This window comes from Misgurnus anguillicaudatus, chromosome 8, assembly GCF_027580225.2.
Source record: "Misgurnus anguillicaudatus chromosome 8, ASM2758022v2, whole genome shotgun sequence".
Classification (NCBI taxonomy): Eukaryota; Metazoa; Chordata; class Actinopteri; order Cypriniformes; family Cobitidae; genus Misgurnus; species Misgurnus anguillicaudatus.
Genome location: NC_073344.2, coordinates 34,376,474 through 34,395,647, shown reverse-complemented (window position 1 = coordinate 34,395,647; position 19,174 = coordinate 34,376,474). Strand labels below are relative to the sequence as shown.

At 39.1% G+C, this 19,174-nt stretch overlaps 1 protein-coding gene across 1 annotated transcript in view; it reads right to left on the bottom strand.

The window, feature by feature from the left end:
• The window catches only part of tmeff2b (transmembrane protein with EGF-like and two follistatin-like domains 2b), an 84,351-nt gene that overhangs the window by 21,391 nt on the left and 43,786 nt on the right, over positions 1–19,174 (bottom strand). The window contains exons 4-5 of the mRNA XM_055213671.2: positions 12,797–12,823; positions 3,423–3,519 (exon numbers count right to left, since the gene is read on the bottom strand). Coding sequence (XP_055069646.1) covers positions 3,423–3,519; positions 12,797–12,823 — 124 coding nt within the window. The remainder of the gene's footprint in view (positions 1–3,422; positions 3,520–12,796; positions 12,824–19,174) is intronic.

Sequence of the window (19,174 nt, the reverse complement as noted above, 5' to 3'; positions counted from 1 at the left end):
CCCGCTAAGCGATATTTGCGATAACGTAGTGTAAGTACACATGTAAACAAAATTTTTTATTACTGTGCTTGTATTCTTTGGATATTTTAATGCAAAAATCGTACATATCGTGCCTTCAACACAGTAAGTGAACTATAAAAAATTACATAATTCAGAAGTATAAATAACTACTGCGTTGTCTAAAAGGCAAAACCAAAAATAAAATTCAAATTTATTTTGGCTAGAAGTGGGTTACTCCCTTACTTTTCAGGACAGTCGCCGCTCAGTTCCCGCGGCTTGACACTCCATAGTAAATCAAAATCTTTATTTCTTATTTCTCTCTATTACAGAACCACTTTAAAGGTGGTATGTGTAAATTTCAGTGACATCTAGTGGTGAGATTGCGAGTTGTAACCAACAGCTCACCCCTAATTTCAAAACGCATATAGTAACCGCACAGGACAAACATATCGTCGTCTGAGACAACATGGCGACAAAACAACTCTGTTTGTCTGTTTAGACCTACCGTAGAAACATGACGGCGACTTCCATGATAGAGGAAACACAGTGTATGTAGATAAAAATGAATAATTTTAAGACAATATAAACAATACGGTTCATAATGTAAGGTTTTTATACACCAATGATAATATAATTATGTAAAATATATTGCATTTCTGTCAAGAAACATTACACATTGCACCTTTAAATGCAGGCTTTATTAGTTTCAAAGGCACAAACTAAATTCTCTTTCTTTGGAGATAAGGGAGAGATTTGCTTTTCTGCCGTGTATTTGGCAGGCGAGTAAAAGATTTTAGCACTGCTAAATGGCATAGTTTTGGTCACCGTTGATAAAGAATCAAGCTGAAATAAAGCAATGTTCATTTTCTTTCCTCTGCTATGGTGTTGTAGTCCCCACGCTTGCTTTTAACCCACTCGATGAACCTTAACACACACACGCTTATCCACATTAACTGCCTGGCATGCCTCATCTCCCTTTTCCAGACATTTTCACCTTCATTCGTTTTGTCTCCTCGTACACCTCCATCACTCTGATCTGTCTGGTTAGTGTGTTACCGTGAGGGATGTTTGAATATGAATTGCCTGACCGTGATCCTGAGGTTTCAATCTGTCTGTTGCGGACGAGGAAGTCTGCTAAATGAATACAGAATTGCAGTGGACAGGTGCAGTCTTTTACCCTTTCATCTGTTGGGTCTTTTGTCCGGTGTCCTGAGTGTTAGGCATTGCACTTGGAAATAATCCATCATACTTTGAATGTGAGAAGTGACCCATATGGTCCAATAACAATACAATTAACATTTACAATCTGCTCAGAATGTCACAGAACAACATGTTGGGCAAGTTGCGAAGGTGAAACTGGACGGAAATGGAGGGAAAGAGAAGAGTAGTGACGTGGAATAATTTCAGAAAATTACTTAAAACAATAACATTAAAATTAACCTTTCTTATGCAAATTTAGGTTATCAAAATGTAATAAATTGCTCTCCCTCTGAAACAACTGCACTTCAAACAAATCATTTTCCTTGCATAATCCTCAATTTTTCTCCAAAATCCTCACAAGATTTATGCTTAATTTTTTTTTTATTCTCACAAGATTGAGTTAATTAATTTTTAATTAGTTATACAACAGTTTCTGGGCCTCAAATCTGATTGGAGGAGAGGAGTTCCTGAAATTTGGAACACAGGTGAGCATATATACAGCCATAACATACTATTGCATGTACACTCACCTAAAGGATTATTAGGAACACATGTTCAATTTCTCTTTAATGCAATTATCTAATCAACCAATCACATGGCAGTTTCTTCAATGCATTTAGGGGTGTGGTCCTGGTCAAGACATCCGATGAACTCCAAACTGAATGTCAGAATGGGAAAGAAAGGTGATTTAAGCAATTTTGAGCGTGGTATGGTTGTTGGTGCCAGACAGGCCGGTATGAATATTTCACAATCTGTTCAGTTACTGGGATTTTCACGCACAACCATTTCAGGGTTTACAAAGAATGGTGTGAAAAGGGAAAAACATCCAGTATGCGGCAGTCCTGTGGGCGAAAATGCCTTGTTGATGCTAGAGATCAGAGGAGAATGGGCAGACTGATTTAAGCTGATAGAAGAGCAACTTTGACTGAAATAACCACTCATTACAACTAAGGTATGCAGCAAAGCATTTGTGAAGCCACAGCATGCACAACCTTGATGCGGATGGGCTACAACAGCAGAAGACCCAACCGGGTACCACTCATTTCCACTACAAATAAAAAAAAGAGGCTACAGTTTGCATGAGCTCCCCAAAATTGGACAGTTGAAGACCGGAAAAATGTTGCCTGGTCTGATGAGTCTCGATTTCTGTTGAGACATTCAGATGGTACAGTCAGAATTTGGCATAAACAGAATGAGAACATGGATCCATCATGCCTTGTTACCACTGTGCAGGCTGGTGGTGGTGGTGTAATGGTGTGGGGGATGATTTCTTGGCACACCTTAGGCCCCTTAGTGCCAACTGGGCATCGTTTAAATGCCACGGCCTACCTGAGAATTGTTACTGACCATGTCCATCCCTTTATGATCACCATGACCCATCCTCTGATGGCTACTTCCAGCAGGATAATGCACTATGTCACAAAGCTCGAATCATTTCAAATTGGTTTCTTGAACATGATGATGAGTTCACTGTACTAAAATGGCCCCCACAGTCACCAGATCTCAACCCAATAGAGCATCTTTGGGATGTGGTGGAACGGGAGCTTCATGCCCTGGATGTACATTCCACAAATCTTCATCAACTGCAAGATGCTATCCTATCAATATGGGCCAACATTTCTAAAGAATGCTTTCAGCACCTTGTTGAATCAATGCCACGTAGAATTAACGCAGTTCTGAAGGAGAAAGGGGGTCAAACACAGTATTAGTATGGTGTTCCTAATAATCCTTTAGGTGAGTGTATAATATTGCTTTATTTATTGTTTTACACAATGTGGCCTCTCAACTATGTTTTGCTATTCATAATGAAATACACAAGTAAAATGTCATAAATAAAATTACTTTCTTATTTTAACCAAGAGAATGGGAAAGTAGGAAATTGAGAAACAGAAGCAGAACCGGAGAAATAGAAACACAGGAAGATGATGGGAAGAAAGATGAAGAAGACCAAAAGAAGGAGAGATGCAAAGATACAGAGCAGGACGATCAAAAAGAGATTATTTCCATCAGTACAGCAGGCGCCCTCAGCGACGTACTGCCATGTATCACAGCGAAATGCTGAAGACTTTATCAGCCATTGGTATCAGAGCCAGGAAGCTCATGAAAAACAGGCCTGCAGAGGACTTTACATCTGATACATACCATTAGACACGCCCCCATATACAAGAAGCCCCGTGGCTCTCACAAGAGCACAACATCAATAAACTGTGTGTGTGACTCACCAAACATCCTCCGAATCCTCGTCGCACTCTGCCCCGAACTGACAAATATCGCAAGTTGACGTCTCCTTCTGACTGATCTCTGCAGATCCTTCATTAACTGGAGAGAGAAAGATAGAGAGAGAGAGAGAGAGAGAGAGAGAGAATGAGAGTTAGAAATCCTTGCTGAAATGGGTCATATCACGAAAAATCAAATGAGCTTTTTACACTTTAAATTGTTGACCCTGGGCCATTCAAGATTCATATTACCATGGTAAAAAGAGACATTGCCAAAGCAGTACCATTAAATACACATAAAGGCATAATATTTTACTTTTGCCACTAGAGGTCCCTAAACAACAACAACGGCTGTAGTTTGATAACACAGGAAGCGAGCGGAGTCGCAGAAGCCCCTCACATGACGAAAATTTTTGCGTGAATGTCTCGATGACTAGAATTTCACACGCGGCTTTCACACGTGAATGAAGCGAGTAAACTCAAAATGTTCAAGCGGCAAACTAGACGCGGTAGACGCGAATGTGACGCCTCAAACGCGGCTGGTGTGAACCCACAGATACAAATCATTGTTCCTGTACGGGCAAAAATCCAGCGTGCGCATACATTCAAAATTGCGCAACGCACACTGTATGCGGACCAACATGATCTTACAAAGTTCTGTGGGATATTTCACAGAATTTTTTGCTCATTTTTCCGTGGCATTCTCACAGATCTCTGCATTTTTCCATGGCATTCTCACGGATTGGTTACTCAACTGCTTTTTCCTATTTTCAAACCATTGTCGCTTCGGTTTAGGGTTAGATTTGGTGTTTGCGTTAGTATGTCACTTTAAGTATTGGTTTATACTATTTTTTTCTAAAGTATTCTTTTATATTTTCTAAACTTTAAAAAATTGTCCCCTGGCGTTGGGGTTAGACTTGGGTTTGGGTAGGGAAGTCATTTTATGTAAATCTAACCCTAAACCAAAGCGACAATGGTAAGAAAATAGGACAAAACAGTTGAGTAACCAATCCGTGAGAATGCTACGGAAAAGAAAGTCCGTGAAAAATGCAGAGATCCGTGAGAATGCCACGGAAAAATGTGCAAAAAATTCTGACTATGCCACGAAAATTCGTGAGATCAAGTTGATGCGGACCCTTACGTACACGTAAAAATAGACCAATGTAAGCCCAGTAAAAGCAACAACAGAAGGGCGTGCTAGACGTTACTACTTCTGCATTTTACATGCAAACTATTATTTCAGCGTGCAACACTGCGCAGATTGATCGGAGTATGACATGAAATTGTTACAAGAGCACTGTTTTCACTTCGTCTGCGTAAGGTCACATGAAGTTGAACCTGTATGGTTTCTACGCCAGCTAAAGCAGAAACTGTGGATAAGCTGGACCTGACACTATTGATAACCAACCCTATGAACAGGAGCAGAGCGTAAGTATAATAAATAACATGGATATTTTTATGCAAAAATCTTACATATTGTGCCTTTAACACACACACATCAATTAAACTAAAAATACTAATTAATGTTTTATATTTGGGTCTTTGGCATTCAGGATTTCACACAGTATAAAATCTGTGTTAATGCTCTTATTTGCATATTTATGAGGTCAGTAACATTGGTTGGACAAACACGGGCACGCAACCCTGTCCAATAACCTGTCCATCTGTGAAAATGTCGCCATACATTTATCTTCTCCTTTATTTACTTCGGCAGGCAACCAAATCTCTCGTTAACCCATTGTTAACATTAACAAGTGTTAAACTTTACTCACGGTCAAGTGGGCTTTTAGTCTTGATTGTTGTTACTCAACCATGGGTTGAAACAAGCCAACATTATTAAATGTGTGTAAAAACACAACAGGATGAACAATGGGTTCTGGCATCAGAAAGTCCTATGTAGAGAAATTATGTCATTATAGGGGCAACCTTTGTAAAAAGTGATTTGTGATGGCTTTTGGATGGCAGGCAGCCAGAGACTCTACTGTTCGATCTGGCCAGCAGAAAAACCAGACTGCACCACAAATCAATTATCAGACAGATAAAGACACTTAATGATATAAAACTAAAAACAATTATTGCATGGCGAGTATTTCTAATTAAATCTAAACTTAAAAAGTGCACCCAAGGGTCAGGGTGCTAACTGAAAATTTGGAGTGCAGTTACTTTAAAATAAATACATTTTGGGGTTTTTAAATTGACCCAGGTGTAGAAAAGGGATAGAAAATATGCACTAATTGCTGTCTGATAATTCTTGAATCCAGAGCTAATTTCGACATTAATAACCATTCCTTGTTTTTCTCTAAAATACAGTCATTTTTCATGTTTCTAAGATTGAGATCTGAGTCCCTCCCTGTGTATCCTTGTAAAATCCCTTCCTTTTTTATTGTCTTCAGAAGCTATTTCAAGTCATATTGCATTAAACAATTTTTACTAGTATTTTAACATTTTTGAGCAAAGTGACTTTGTTCATATTTGGTTTAAACAGCTACTACAGGGATGGGCAACTTCGGTCCTGGAGGGCTGGTGTCCTGCAGATTTGAGCTCCAACTTGCCTCAGCACACCTGTCTAAAAGTTTCTAGTATGCCTAGTAAGACCTTAATTGGCTGCTTTTGGTGTGTTTAATTATGGTTGGAGCTAAACTCTGCAGGACACCAGCCCTCCAGGACCGAAGTTGCCCATCCCTGAGCTACTGCATAAATGAGAAGGCATGTGCATGATTCATGAATCAAATCCTTAGCTAAACCTGCAGTGCAGCTATGAACACAAAACATGCAATCGATCACAACAATTATGTTTCCGAAGTAAAAAAAATTTTTCATAGAAAAACGCAATTATTGTGCTTTGGTGCCGTTTGAATAGATTTATGTTTTATTTACTTTTATAGATTTATTTACTCTAATCATGTATAATTATGTTTAATAGCTATATTCCTAAAGAACAGCAATACCCAAAATCCTTCTGGGACCCACCATGTGTACATAATAATAATGTGAAGTTTTAGCTAAAAATACCATATAGATCATTTAATACAACATGTTAAAACTGCCACTTTGTAGGTGTGAGCAAAATTGTGCCATTTTTTGTTTTGTCCTTTTAAATGCAAATGAGCTGATCTCTGCACTAAATGGCAGTGCTGTGGTTGGATAGTGCAGATTAAGGGGCGTTATTATCCCCTGCTGACATCACAAGGGGAGCCAAATTCCAATTACTTATTTTTTCACATTTTCTAGGTTGATAGTAGGGGTGGCACGGTTCATGAAAAAATCCGAACAATTCGGTTCGCTTGTCTCGGTTCGGAGCGCGTGTGTGTCGCACCGTTCGACGGTTCATGGCATGCGCAATGTAGTCTCATGCCCTGTATGTTACCTCAGATAGCGTGTTTCCCTTTCGCGCGAAAGAATAGGTGACTGGTTTGGAATAGGAAACTATAACCATACTGCTATTACTGAAGAATGTAGTGTGTACTATGCACACTATATACGATGATAACAGCAGAAATAAAACAATAGATAGAACTGCAGTCTATGGGTTGAATGTGTTCGAACAGCCACAGGAGACAGCCTTCTCTCCGACCATTTATCTAATCTGAGGTACTGAACACAATGTTTTACGTCTTTTCGTATTCAGCGCTATTTTTAGCCTTTCATTGATAAAACTAAAGCGACTGAATTCCGCGTAGTTTTATTTTGCTAGCGTGTGAAAGTTGCGCGATCTTATTTCATAAACTGCCCCTCAAAGTAATCAGGACAGAAGTGGTCAAAAGTGAACAAAAGAGACGGATTTAAATATTACAGGTGTAAACGTTATGTTTCTCTCTCGTCCACATATTCTCTCTGCAGTATTTAAGCAGCCTCTCAGTGATAAATCTTAGAGCTACACTGAAGTTGGCATTTTGATAAATGCAAGTTATCTTTGTGTGCTAAACATGCACATAAAGTTCATGTAGATGGCAATACACATTCTCTGTTTTGCCAAATAAATGTAAAGCATGTTGAAATCATCAATGTCTTCCCTCTTGCTGTTTCAAAATCTCACCTGGCTTTCCTCAGAGATGGTCCCAATAATGTGCTTAAAGTCAAATTCAGTTTGTGCATGATTACGTGATATAACTTTTTTAATACTGTATCCTAAATTATGGATAATTAATACATTAATAAGATAATACATTTCTGGAGTGTTAAAAATTAAAAGAAAAAAGAACAACAAGAACCGTACTGAACCGAGAACCGTGACCATAAAACCGTGATACGAACCGAACCGAGGGTTTTGTGAACCGTGCCACCCCTAGTTGATAGAAGCACTGAGGACCCAATTATAGCACTTAAACATGAAAAATGACAGATTTTCATGATATGTCACCTTTAACTTAATACCCTAACAGTTTTTGGCATAAACAAATCAATAATTTGATCGATACACTGTTTTGTTTGCTATTGCTACAAATATACCCATGCGACTTATGACTGGTTTTGTGGTCCAGGGACACATATAAGTAATTTTATATATCTTCTACATAGAAGTAAAACAATACTTTTTTTTTAAATGACATAGTAGTATTAAAACCAAAACAAGGGCCAAATTCAAATATAGACCGTTTTATCGGACGCACATGCGGTGACGCGTTACGCGTCTGGTCCGGACTTCCTGTTTCACTTTTTTAATGTTCTGACTAGTTGCTGAAATGAACTCTTGAACAAATACCTCGTCAACAATAACAAATGTTTTGGTTATTTACGTGTTGTTTATTTTGCTTGTTATATAAATAAACTAAGTTTAAAGTACTTTGTTGTTATTTATTTTTAGCGGAGTTTACCGGAAGTTACGTGTTGAACACGAAAGCCGCTTGTTTATGTTGTTACTGCTAAAACCATCTATAGCTGCGCATTGATAACTTTACATTTGATTGGTTCTTTTGTGTCTAGTGAATAGCTGTGATGTTAAATTTTGTCAACATGCAACAAATTCAAATCAAAGTTTTTGGGTGAAGTATTGAAATGCTGATATGAAGCACTGCAGAAATCCACTTGTAGAATAAGCTGTAGAAATAATCAAGGGTGTTTTTGAATGCGAGTACTGCTGATGACCAAATACTGACAATGGTAACAACCAGACTGGGGTATTTGGTTAGATAATGGGTTGTTGATTGCAGTGCACAGAGCATTGGCTACAAATTAATCTGAAAAACATCCAGAGGCAGAATGTGAAGAGATCTGAGAAACGTGAGATCTCCTGGAAGCTAAATATGGGTCAAGCAGCCGCTCTTAGCAGGTTGGCATGGATTTCAAAGCAGGGCTTGATTTTTCTCATACTGTGAAGTAGAAGGCTTCAAGCCAGAGCAGTGGACCACATGAGTCAGGGCCAGTGTGTCGCATTGCTAACCTTAAGGTAGACAAAGCATTGCTTTGAAAATGGCCCTTTAGGCTAAGATGGAACCTGCTTGTTATTCTTGCTTACAATCCAATGCAAAATTAAACATCAACAAAGCTGTCGACATTACAAACAAGAAAACATCAGGGCTCTATCATACACCTGGTGCAATGCAGCACAATGCGTTACGCAAGTGTCTTTTGCTAGTTTCAACCCGGCGCAATTATCATTTTCACGTTTTGCCGCACGTTGTTTAAATAGCAAATGCATTTGCTCCCAATTTTGCGCCCATGGGCGTTCTGGTCTGAAAACGAGGTGTGTTCAGGCGCATTGTTTGAGGCAACTTCAATAGACTACGCCATTGACCAACAATGAAAAATCAAAGGATTAAAATGTAAAAGATTATTATTGAGTCTCTTGGACATAAACGAGGACAGGCTTTTAAAGGGGATGAGAGCTGAGACTCTCATTGGTTTATTACATGTTACGCCCAAAACACACCCATTACTCATTATGAGAATACGAACAACCATTTTAGGCCAAACCATTTTTTCCATCATTAAATTAGCAAAAGTGGAATCGGACACGCCCGTTTAGACCATGATCTGTGCGCTTTAGACAATGCGCTTAGATCGTTAAAATGGCCCATGGTGTTAGCTTAAAGGAATAGTCAATTTTCTTAAAATAAAAATCCAGATAATTTACTCACCACCATGTCATCCAAAATGTTGATGTCTTTCTTTGTTCAGTCCAGAAGAAATTATGTTTTTTTTGAGGAAAACATTGCAGGATTTTTCTCATTTTAATGGACTTTAATAGACACCAACAATTAACACTTAACTCAACACTTAACAGTTTTTTTCAACGGAGTTTCAAAGGACTATAAACGATCTCAAACGAGCCATTAGGGTATTATCTAGCGAAACGATTGTCATTTTTGACAAGAAGAAAAAAGCTCTTTTAGACCACAGCTTTTCGTCTGGGTCTGGTCCAGCGCGACCTAACGTAAATGCGTAGTGACGTAAGGAGGTCACGTGTTACATATATAAAACGCACATTTGCAGACCATTGTAAACAATAAACTGACACAAAGACATTAATTAGTATCAGTTGACATACAACAACGTAGGAACGGTCCTCTTTCAACACACTTGTAAACACTGGGGCGGAGTTTCGCGTTCGTCCTCTGTGGCCTCTTGATGTCGTGACGTATTGCGTGGGGTCACGCGGGCGTATCACGACCGGATCTGGACGAGAAGTTGTGGTTTAAAATTGGATATCATGTTTTTTGTTTTTCTTGTCGAGAGTGACGGTCGTTTCGCTGGGTGGGACCCTTGTGCCTTGTTTGGGATCGTTTGTTGTCCTTTGAAACTCCGTTGAAAAAAACTGTTAAGTGTTGAGTTAAGTGTTAAATGTTGGGCTCTATTAAAGTCCATTAAAATGAGAAAAATCCTGCAATGTTTTCCTCAAAAAAACATAATTTCTTCTCGACTGAACAAAGAAAGACATCAACATTTTGGATGACATGGTGGTGAGTGGGTTATCTGGATTTTTCTTTTAAGAAAATGGAATAATCCTTTAACATTTACAGTGTGGTGGCACAGTTGCCTCCTTGTCATCGTTCTTATAATAGAGATGATGTTGTAACATTTATGCATTTGGCAGATGCTTTTATCCTAAGCAACTTACAACTTACTTTTTAAGTATATAGGGAATAGCTTTCTTTAAGCTAAACTTTTTTGAGGAGCTTGCTGATCTGTGTCTAAGCACCCTCATCTTTCTCTTCCAAGGACTTTAATTTTCTGTCACTCCCTCTATCCCACTCCCTGTATCTCCGCTCTCCCACAGTGCATACATTTGTTTCCATGTCCTGTGTCTTTCTCATTTCGGTATCATCAGTCTGCTGTGGATTTTACATCCGTTTACTTATTTGCTTTTAGCTCGCAACCTATCCATCCTTCTTTCTGATCTTTGATGATTTCCTTCCTCTTGCACTTTTCTTTAAGCCCCTCAGATCTCCTCATCTGAGCAGTTGGCTTCCTGCATTTCTATAACCATCACCTATATCTGGCTATGTTTGGAATAGGAAACTATAACCATACTGCTATTACTGAAGAATGTAGTGTGTACTATGCACACTATATATGCAGAACACTTGGATGCTATTCCAAAGACAGTCAAAGCTTAAAGGAGCTGTATGTAGATTTTTGACTGTACAACATACTATTGGGTGGTTTCCCAGACAGGGATTAGCTTAAGCCAGGACTAGGCCTTAGTTTAATAGGAAATATAACTAGTTTTAACAAAGATGGCTTACTTAAAACATTAGCCGTGTGCATTACAAAACAAAGAGCACTGATGCATTTTAAGATATGTCAGTACAAGTGGTATTCCATTTGGACGGATTTTACATTATTTTATTCTATTACTAATCTAATCCCTGTCCGGGAAACCGCCCCTATAAAATCTTCGCAGATATGTATAAACATTTATGTTTGCTATAGCCTGGTATATACTCCGAGGCGAAACGTTTGTTTTTGTTTTGGTCTTTGTGATCCTGCCACTGCCAATTTACCCAATAGTGTATTTCGACAGCTCGGTTGCCAGTTATCACGGTTGCTTAAATGAGACCGCAATGGACCATAAAATGCGACCTCCGGTGGACCCAACCTCTGAAAAGAGCTGCAGATTGAGGTATAAACATCCATACGAGGTGGGGTTGTAATTTGCAATCGACAAAAACATTGCAGAACGTAAAATTTAGCAGATAAACTTGCGCTCCATCGTCACTTACGCACCTGTATGTCTGGGGGGATAAGAATAAACCGTCTCCAATATATTGACTTTAGACTAAGATACCAAGTTTAGCCGCTACGAGTCAATGGCACAAAATCTGACTGAATTTAATCCGATTGCAGGTTATGACAATACAGTTTACATGTACCCCAAACATTGCAGTCTGATTCAAGTGTTCGTTTACATTTAATGTAATCTGAACCAAACGTCTGCGCAAGTGTGTTATTCACATAACAAAACCAGCCCAATGGACATTCAAAACTAGCCCAAAATTACCCCAATGACTATTAATAGCCCAAATACTTATAACTAATCAACAAAATCCTTCCATCTTTTGCATGTAAACGTACCCAGTGTTACATACAGGACCTTTAATTTGTAAAGAGCAGCTCTGCTTTAACAATACTTTTTTTTTTCGAACAATTGCATTACAAAGCATCACAAGTGGTCATGTCAGACATGTCACACATGTACCACTTTTCTGTGCACCTTTCTAGAAAATGCAAATCTGAAGGTCACACCTTACACTATGCACTGTAAGTCACTCTGGATAAAAGCATCTGCCAAATGCATAAATGTAAATGTGCAAATGCATTTAAAAACACCTCAGTGTGGCTTTTAAAGTCTAAATACACAATATATTTGGAGTGAATACAATCTCAAATTTCACTTCTATGTGCAGTTTAATCTTTCTAAAAGGCCGAAGATAATATTATTATGTCACAGCATCCTATGGTCCACGGAGACTGCGGGCATCCCATACCCCAATGTACATACTGCATAATATTTATTAAGTAGTAAGCTAGCATTCAATTCAATTTCACTATGTCCTCTCACTTTCTTTCCCTCTCTCTGTCCCAAACCATTCCTTGCTTCTCATCCATTCCCAGCTGATTATCTTTCACAGTAGATAACTCATCCCTCACTCCATTTGTTTCTATGCCCTCTCTTTTTCCTCTCGCCCCATCAGCCCATCCTGTATCTCTTTTTAATTAGACAAGCTCCAGAGTGAAATTCTTCATCCTGGATTCATTTCATAAGTACCGCTGGCATATTCACATCTATCAGGAGAGGCGGACGGCAGCCGCAGTCATCTAAACACAGTACGAGCGTGTGTGTGTGTGTGTGTGTGTGTGTGCTGGTGAGCAGACAAAGCAAGAGCCATGAGATCATTGTAATGCTCTGTATTAATTAGAGACAAGATGAAAATACTCACCATCATCCCCTGATCCAGAGCCAGCATCTACAAAACAGAAAACAGATGGTCAGGCACAACAAAGCATCCGTAGAGACAGCTATCCAGACTGCTCCTCCGCATTGGTGGACGGCTCCATTTTTAGACAAACATTAAACAATGGGTGCCGCAAAATTACACACCCTGCGAATGAAAAATCTTGATGGATTTATTCAACATCAACTGGCTGTCCGGTTTATATTTGACATTTAGATGGTACACAAATGCCAAAAACTGACTGAAATCACAAGCTCTGAACCGGGATGGGCCGGTTTATGATTTTCTCTAGGGGTCATGAATGGTTTGCATTGTCCAGATAGACCCTGCAGGTAAAGATATCGTAACTATATTATTCTGCTGGCAAAAAGGATTTTTTCCACCGCCAAACATTTAAAGTACGATAACTGAGAATTGTGTCAAAATGGATTTTTTTGCAGGCAACAAGTTAGCTAATATTTCATTATAGTACAGTATGCATTTCCATCTACCAATTTTTTATGAAGTGCTCTTAAATGTGTAAAATGGACTGTGTTAAATCCCTGAATGCTGCCTTTGACGTCACAGCTCTGTATAGTCATTAGTTAAAGGCTTCAGACCGCCTGCCCCTTTCTTTTTATTTCCTTACCGAATCTTTGCTCTCCCACAGCGGCTACAGTTGTTTGCATGCTCTATGCCTCTGCCTCATATGGCTCATAGTTGAAAGCGGAAATGAATGAAGAACACTTGAATTTGTGATTGACATTTAACATGATTGTTGTGAAAAACTCACCCATAATTAAGTGCCAAAGGCCAAAATTGGACAAGTGAGTTGCAGGGTGTCAAATGCCACCCAAGCAAATGTCATTTTGGAAAAACTAAAAAATAATTTTCCAGTTAATGTGATACTCAGATTAGCAATTAATCAATAAGAAATAGTATTTTTAAAGTTGTTTCAACCACTTGCGAAATTAGGTTGAATCAAATGCCAATATGGCTTAATAAACTCATAATGTGTGAGGTCATGTAAACGTAAACGTTTTCTTTTATCGGGGAAAGCCCATAAACGGTAGTTTTTTTTATTTCGTGTCGCATGTAAACACCTTAAAGGACAAATTTCGGTATTTTACACTTAAAGCCCTGTTTCCAGATTGTTTATGATGAAATAGAACGGTTTTGACTGAAATTTCGACATATGCGGCTGCCCCGAGAATTTTTGGGTGTTTGTTGTTCACCTCCCACCTCCACAATGGGTCCATAGGTGCACTGGAACAATCCTTCCCAAAACGCATCAAACCTTCGCCCACAAAGACGTAAAACTCACCGAGCGGTCAGGTGTGTACTGATATGCTCACACAAAAATCGCTTTTTGCTTTCTAACAGGTGTTTTAGCATTTGTTGTAAACTTGTGGATGTATTTTTCCAAACGCCTCACACCTGTATATTCTTCTGTTGAGAGCTTGAATAATAGACACTCCAGCCCAGTTGGGGGCTTTAATCCGCCTTTGCCAATTGCAAGAATACAAACAACGTTCCCAGCAGAGTAATAGCCTACCGTACCTCACAGAAAATCTAATACAAGTCAATGGAGTTGGAAAAAAATACGATAAAACCTGTTGGAATGCATCTTTTGCAGCGATTTTTGTGTGGGCATATCGGTGGGCACCCCTGGCCGCTCGGTGAGTTTCACGTCTTTGTAAATGAAAGTTTAATGCATTTTAGGAAGGATTGTTCATGTGCACCTATAAAGTCATTATAGAGGTGGGAGGTGATACAAGAAACACCCGAAAATTCTCGGGCCAGCATCATATGTCCAAATTTCAGTCAAAACCGTTCTATTTCATCATAAACAATCTGAAAACAGGGCTTTAAGTGTAAAATGCCGAACTTGTCCTTTAACCTGCTTTCTCACAGTTTTTTTCAAGTGCGCATGTCTCTGCGTGTGAAAGAACTCATTGAGGCTTTAAAGTCCCCATGAAATCAAAAACGTACAATTCTTATTTTTTTAATAGAATATTGCATTAGAAAATGGCTGACCGCACACTGAATCAAAAAAGACTAAAAAGTCTAGAAAGTACAAAAAGTACAACATTTATTTGTACATAGCATTTTGCTCATGTAACTCTGTTTTTACTTACACTTTGCATTTTTTTGCACTATGCATCAATAAATTTTGTACTTTTTGTACTTTCTAGACTTTTTCAGTCTTTTTTGATTCAGTGTGCGGTAGTGTTGTAGTTCTCAAGACCGGTCTTTTTAAAGGTCTTGGTCTCGTCTTGGAATCGACCGCATTTTTACTCGGTCTCGTCTCGGTCTCAGACAAAGAGGACTCGGAATTTTATTTCAAGACCAGCCAAGACCACAACTGATGGCACATCACAAATTTATTTTTTATCATTAATTTTATGCAGTTTATTCAGGTTTGGCATTGTTTAAGCTTCTCCCAATGACAATTTTTCTAATTTTATTACTAAAAACACCTGCATTGTGTTAAGTGGATGGCACGCCATGGAAAGACAGTTCAGATTAAATGGTTAAGTTGATTTCAGCTCTTTAGTGTTTGTTCACTTTTATTTGCTTATAGACAAAGATAAATTCCCACATATCTGCAATGCCTTTGATTATTTTATCAACTTCTCTGATGGCGCACACACACACACACGCACGCACGCACGCACGCACACACAGACAAGAAGTGCCTAATCATATGCATATTCCACATTTTATCATAAGTGTTTTAATGCAGTGACTTGCACTGGTCTTGGTCTTGACTTGGTCTCGACCCTTTAAAGTCTTGGTCTTGTCTCGATGTCAGCCTATCTTGGTCTTGGTCATGACTTAGTTTCGGTTTAGGTGGTTTTGACTACAACACTAGTGTGCGGTCAGCCATTTTCTCTGTTTTGTTCTACACATTTTTTTTTTGGCTCCACACACCTGAAGGAACAAATAGAAAACTGAGAATGCAACAATTTTCTCTAAACTAGTGTTCATTATTTAAGCAATATCGCTCGAGTAGGAGTGTGATATAGCTCTATATCATCACGGCTGTGATTAGGCCAAAGGCACGAGGCCGTCGAGCTATATCACACGACTCCGAGAGCGATATTGCTTTTATACAACAGTTCGACGGCACACGTTTGAAAAACGAAAACTAGAAAACAACAACGGAGTTATTTTAAAAGCCTCTTTGTTTGAGAACTACTTCTTCCGCCACGGATTTGAGGGCGGCCAGAATGACAGGTAACACTTTCGGCTGCTTTGAAGCTCATAACAACTCAATGGACGGAAAAGCCGTTACTTTATATTACCGTTTCTTGGTCACAAAGTGTAGTTTTAAGATTAGTTCAGTCGAGAATGTATATGTATTATATTTAAATCTGCAGTCGATTAGTAAAGATAGCGCCTGTTTGAACGTTTGCTTAGTGAGATTCGGTACGAATGAGAACCAAAGCATGAGCGGACGTCAGTGTTCACTCGCCCCGCTGACCACCGCCCTCTTTGGGCTACATCTCTGACAGGGATTCCCTGGCTCTCATGTTGGCCTTGTTTGTTTATGATCGTCAAAATGAGATAAAATCAGCAGTATTTGGTGTCATGATCAAACTATTACTTGTTTTTTATTCATATTTAGTGTCTTTTGTGTTGTTATTGTTTTGGCGCGAGGTAAAAGTGAATAAAACTATACTTGTATAACGTTACTATTGCTTTGTCATTTATTCTTAACGCGATACGAGCACTCGATTATTATTATTAAACTTTGTTCTTGTCAGTACTATATAAAACGTTTTTTTATAAGTGTCAGAGAGATGTTTTTACATGCTGCTTATAAATATACCAGTGGCGATATCTCATAACATGTTTTAATAGTCACGTCACGGTAAAGTAAATGATCAATGTCCACATTTAAAAGCTGCGGTGCTTACCTGCAGTTCCACGGTGTTTTCGCGTTCTGATAAGAGATAATAGCTCCAGAAAAAACCGAGTGTTTACATTCCTCTTTCCAAGTGTCCACACAATGTGACAAGACATTACTCCCATTAACTTTAACGTAACATCCAAGAGCGCTGATCTTTGACGGAATAATAACTTCCGATTGGGGATTCACAGACTGATTAATGAGCTAGTAAAATAATGAGACACACGGAGAGTGATTCAAAACAGCGCGTCTGTGTTTTTCCATTCAGAGATGAGCCTGCTTAGGACCTCCATTCACTAGGTGGCGGAATGATACGAAAGGTGAAGCGGTTACAGTGCCGTTATCAGCACAATATCGCATAGCTCTTAGCCAATCAGATTCGTGAACCAGAAAGAACTGTTGTATAAAAAAATATGCGTGTGTTTTTTTATTGATGTGCCCTAATAAATCTTAAATCTGAAAATGTTTTAACGCCTTCTGTTAACCCCGCCCCCCTCGAGCTGTCAGTCTGCTGTGAGTTCCATTTATAAATTAAATTCCTACTTTTCTATATGCAATTAATTCACAGTGGACAACACAAGTCATGTGTGACATTTTGTTTCACTCAGAAATACGCTACATTACGGAAGTAAAGTTGATTGCGACTTTCTCGTGTTTACGGGGACTTTAAGGCCCTGTCCCAAATGCCACCTTCCTACTGAAGGTCTGGGAAGCATGGCTGTTTGGAATGGCCAAGGACCGCCCAAGAGTCCATTTGACTGGGGGCTTGGAGATGTCACTACAATAACAGACACCTCATTCATCATTCATGACCGTCTCTAAAGTTTATAACAACAATGGAAAACACGTTAAAATGCCTTGCATACTTTTAAGCATGCAGCATTTATTCGATCTTGATAAAGCATATTGTCACCGATGTAAACATGAAAGCTTTCAAAGTGTTTCCAGAAAAGTGTTCCATATGCATCAGACGTTCAGTCAACGCTCCGTGGGCGTGACGTCTGAGGCTGAGACTAAATGGCACCCTAAACACTCTGGTCTTCCTACAAGTCCACACTTTCGTGATGTACTGTTAGCGCCACTTTGACTGTTGGAAAGAAATCTGCTGCAAAACTTGTGCAGGCTCAGGAAAAGTGCATCTAGGCTGCATATGACCAAAAATTGGCACCCATGAGCACCCTCTTCAAACCTAAAATGACAAATGGGACAATTTACAAGACATTTTGTCTTGTGGACTTAACAGACACACACACGCGAAGGCCATTGTAAGTCCACAAGACTACAAGTCTACATGAAAGGTGCCATTTGGGACGCAGCATAAGTCTCAAGCATGTGGATTGTACTTTGTCTCATTACTGTTTGCTGAACGCTTAAATTACAAATACTCATATTTGTCTTTTGGGGGTGTAATTGTATCTCATGCATGTTGGCTTATTAAAACAGTTTAAGAGTTGGATTCGTCATGCTAAACATGGGCAAAGGTTCAAAGAGCTATTTGGACGTATGACAGAGTATTTCTGTGCTGAAAAGTTGTTTCGACTTCTGAATCTGTTGCGTAAGCAGTGCAGGAAGTACAGTGGAAGTCCTTATATGGGCACACCACAAACACACAAGAGCTGACAAGAAATCAACATCACCAAAGAAGTGTGTTGTTGTTTGTGAGGGAAATTTTATCTTGTTTAGCTTCCAGCATTATGGGAACAATGGATGTAGTTTGTTTGGTTGTACATGTGTGTTTGTTTAATGCTGAAATCGTTGAAATTTTGTTGGTCCCAGTGATTAAATAACCAGGTCATGAGTTGCAGGCGGTAAGTAAAACCGCATCAAATGTCTGTGCTTTGTTGGCAGTTGCCGCTTAAGTGTATATAATGTAAACAACACGAACATTATCGTAAGCTGATCTATCTTTTATAAATATGATAATACAAAAGACTATATAAGATATATGAAGGATGCAATACTACTCTATAGACGGTTTTTGCAGTAACAACATAAACAAGCGGGTTTCGTGGTCAACACGTAACTTCCAGTAAACTCCGCTAAGAATAAATAACAACAAAGCACTTAAAACGTAGTTTATTTAAATAACAAGCAAAACAAAACAACATGTAGATTACCTATGAAACCAAAACATTTAGGGGTGCACCGAAATTTCGGTCGCCGGAACTTTCGGCCGAAAATGGCATTATCGGTTTCGGGCCAAAATAAAAAATCCAGCCGAAAATGCATGTCAACCGAAAATGAATGTCAACCGCGTCCCTCCCATCTGTCCCTCCCATCACGGTGATCAGTCGTCACCCACCCCTCCTCTTCGTGCTCAAGCAGATTTCACTCACGGTCGAGCTGTTGCACGCGTCTGCAAAGATTAAGCATGTCTTGATGTGTAAACTTTAGAGAGAGTCGCGCAAATGTGTCTCATACTGTAATCCATTAACATACATTTGGCGAATAAAGCAATGAAAAACGAA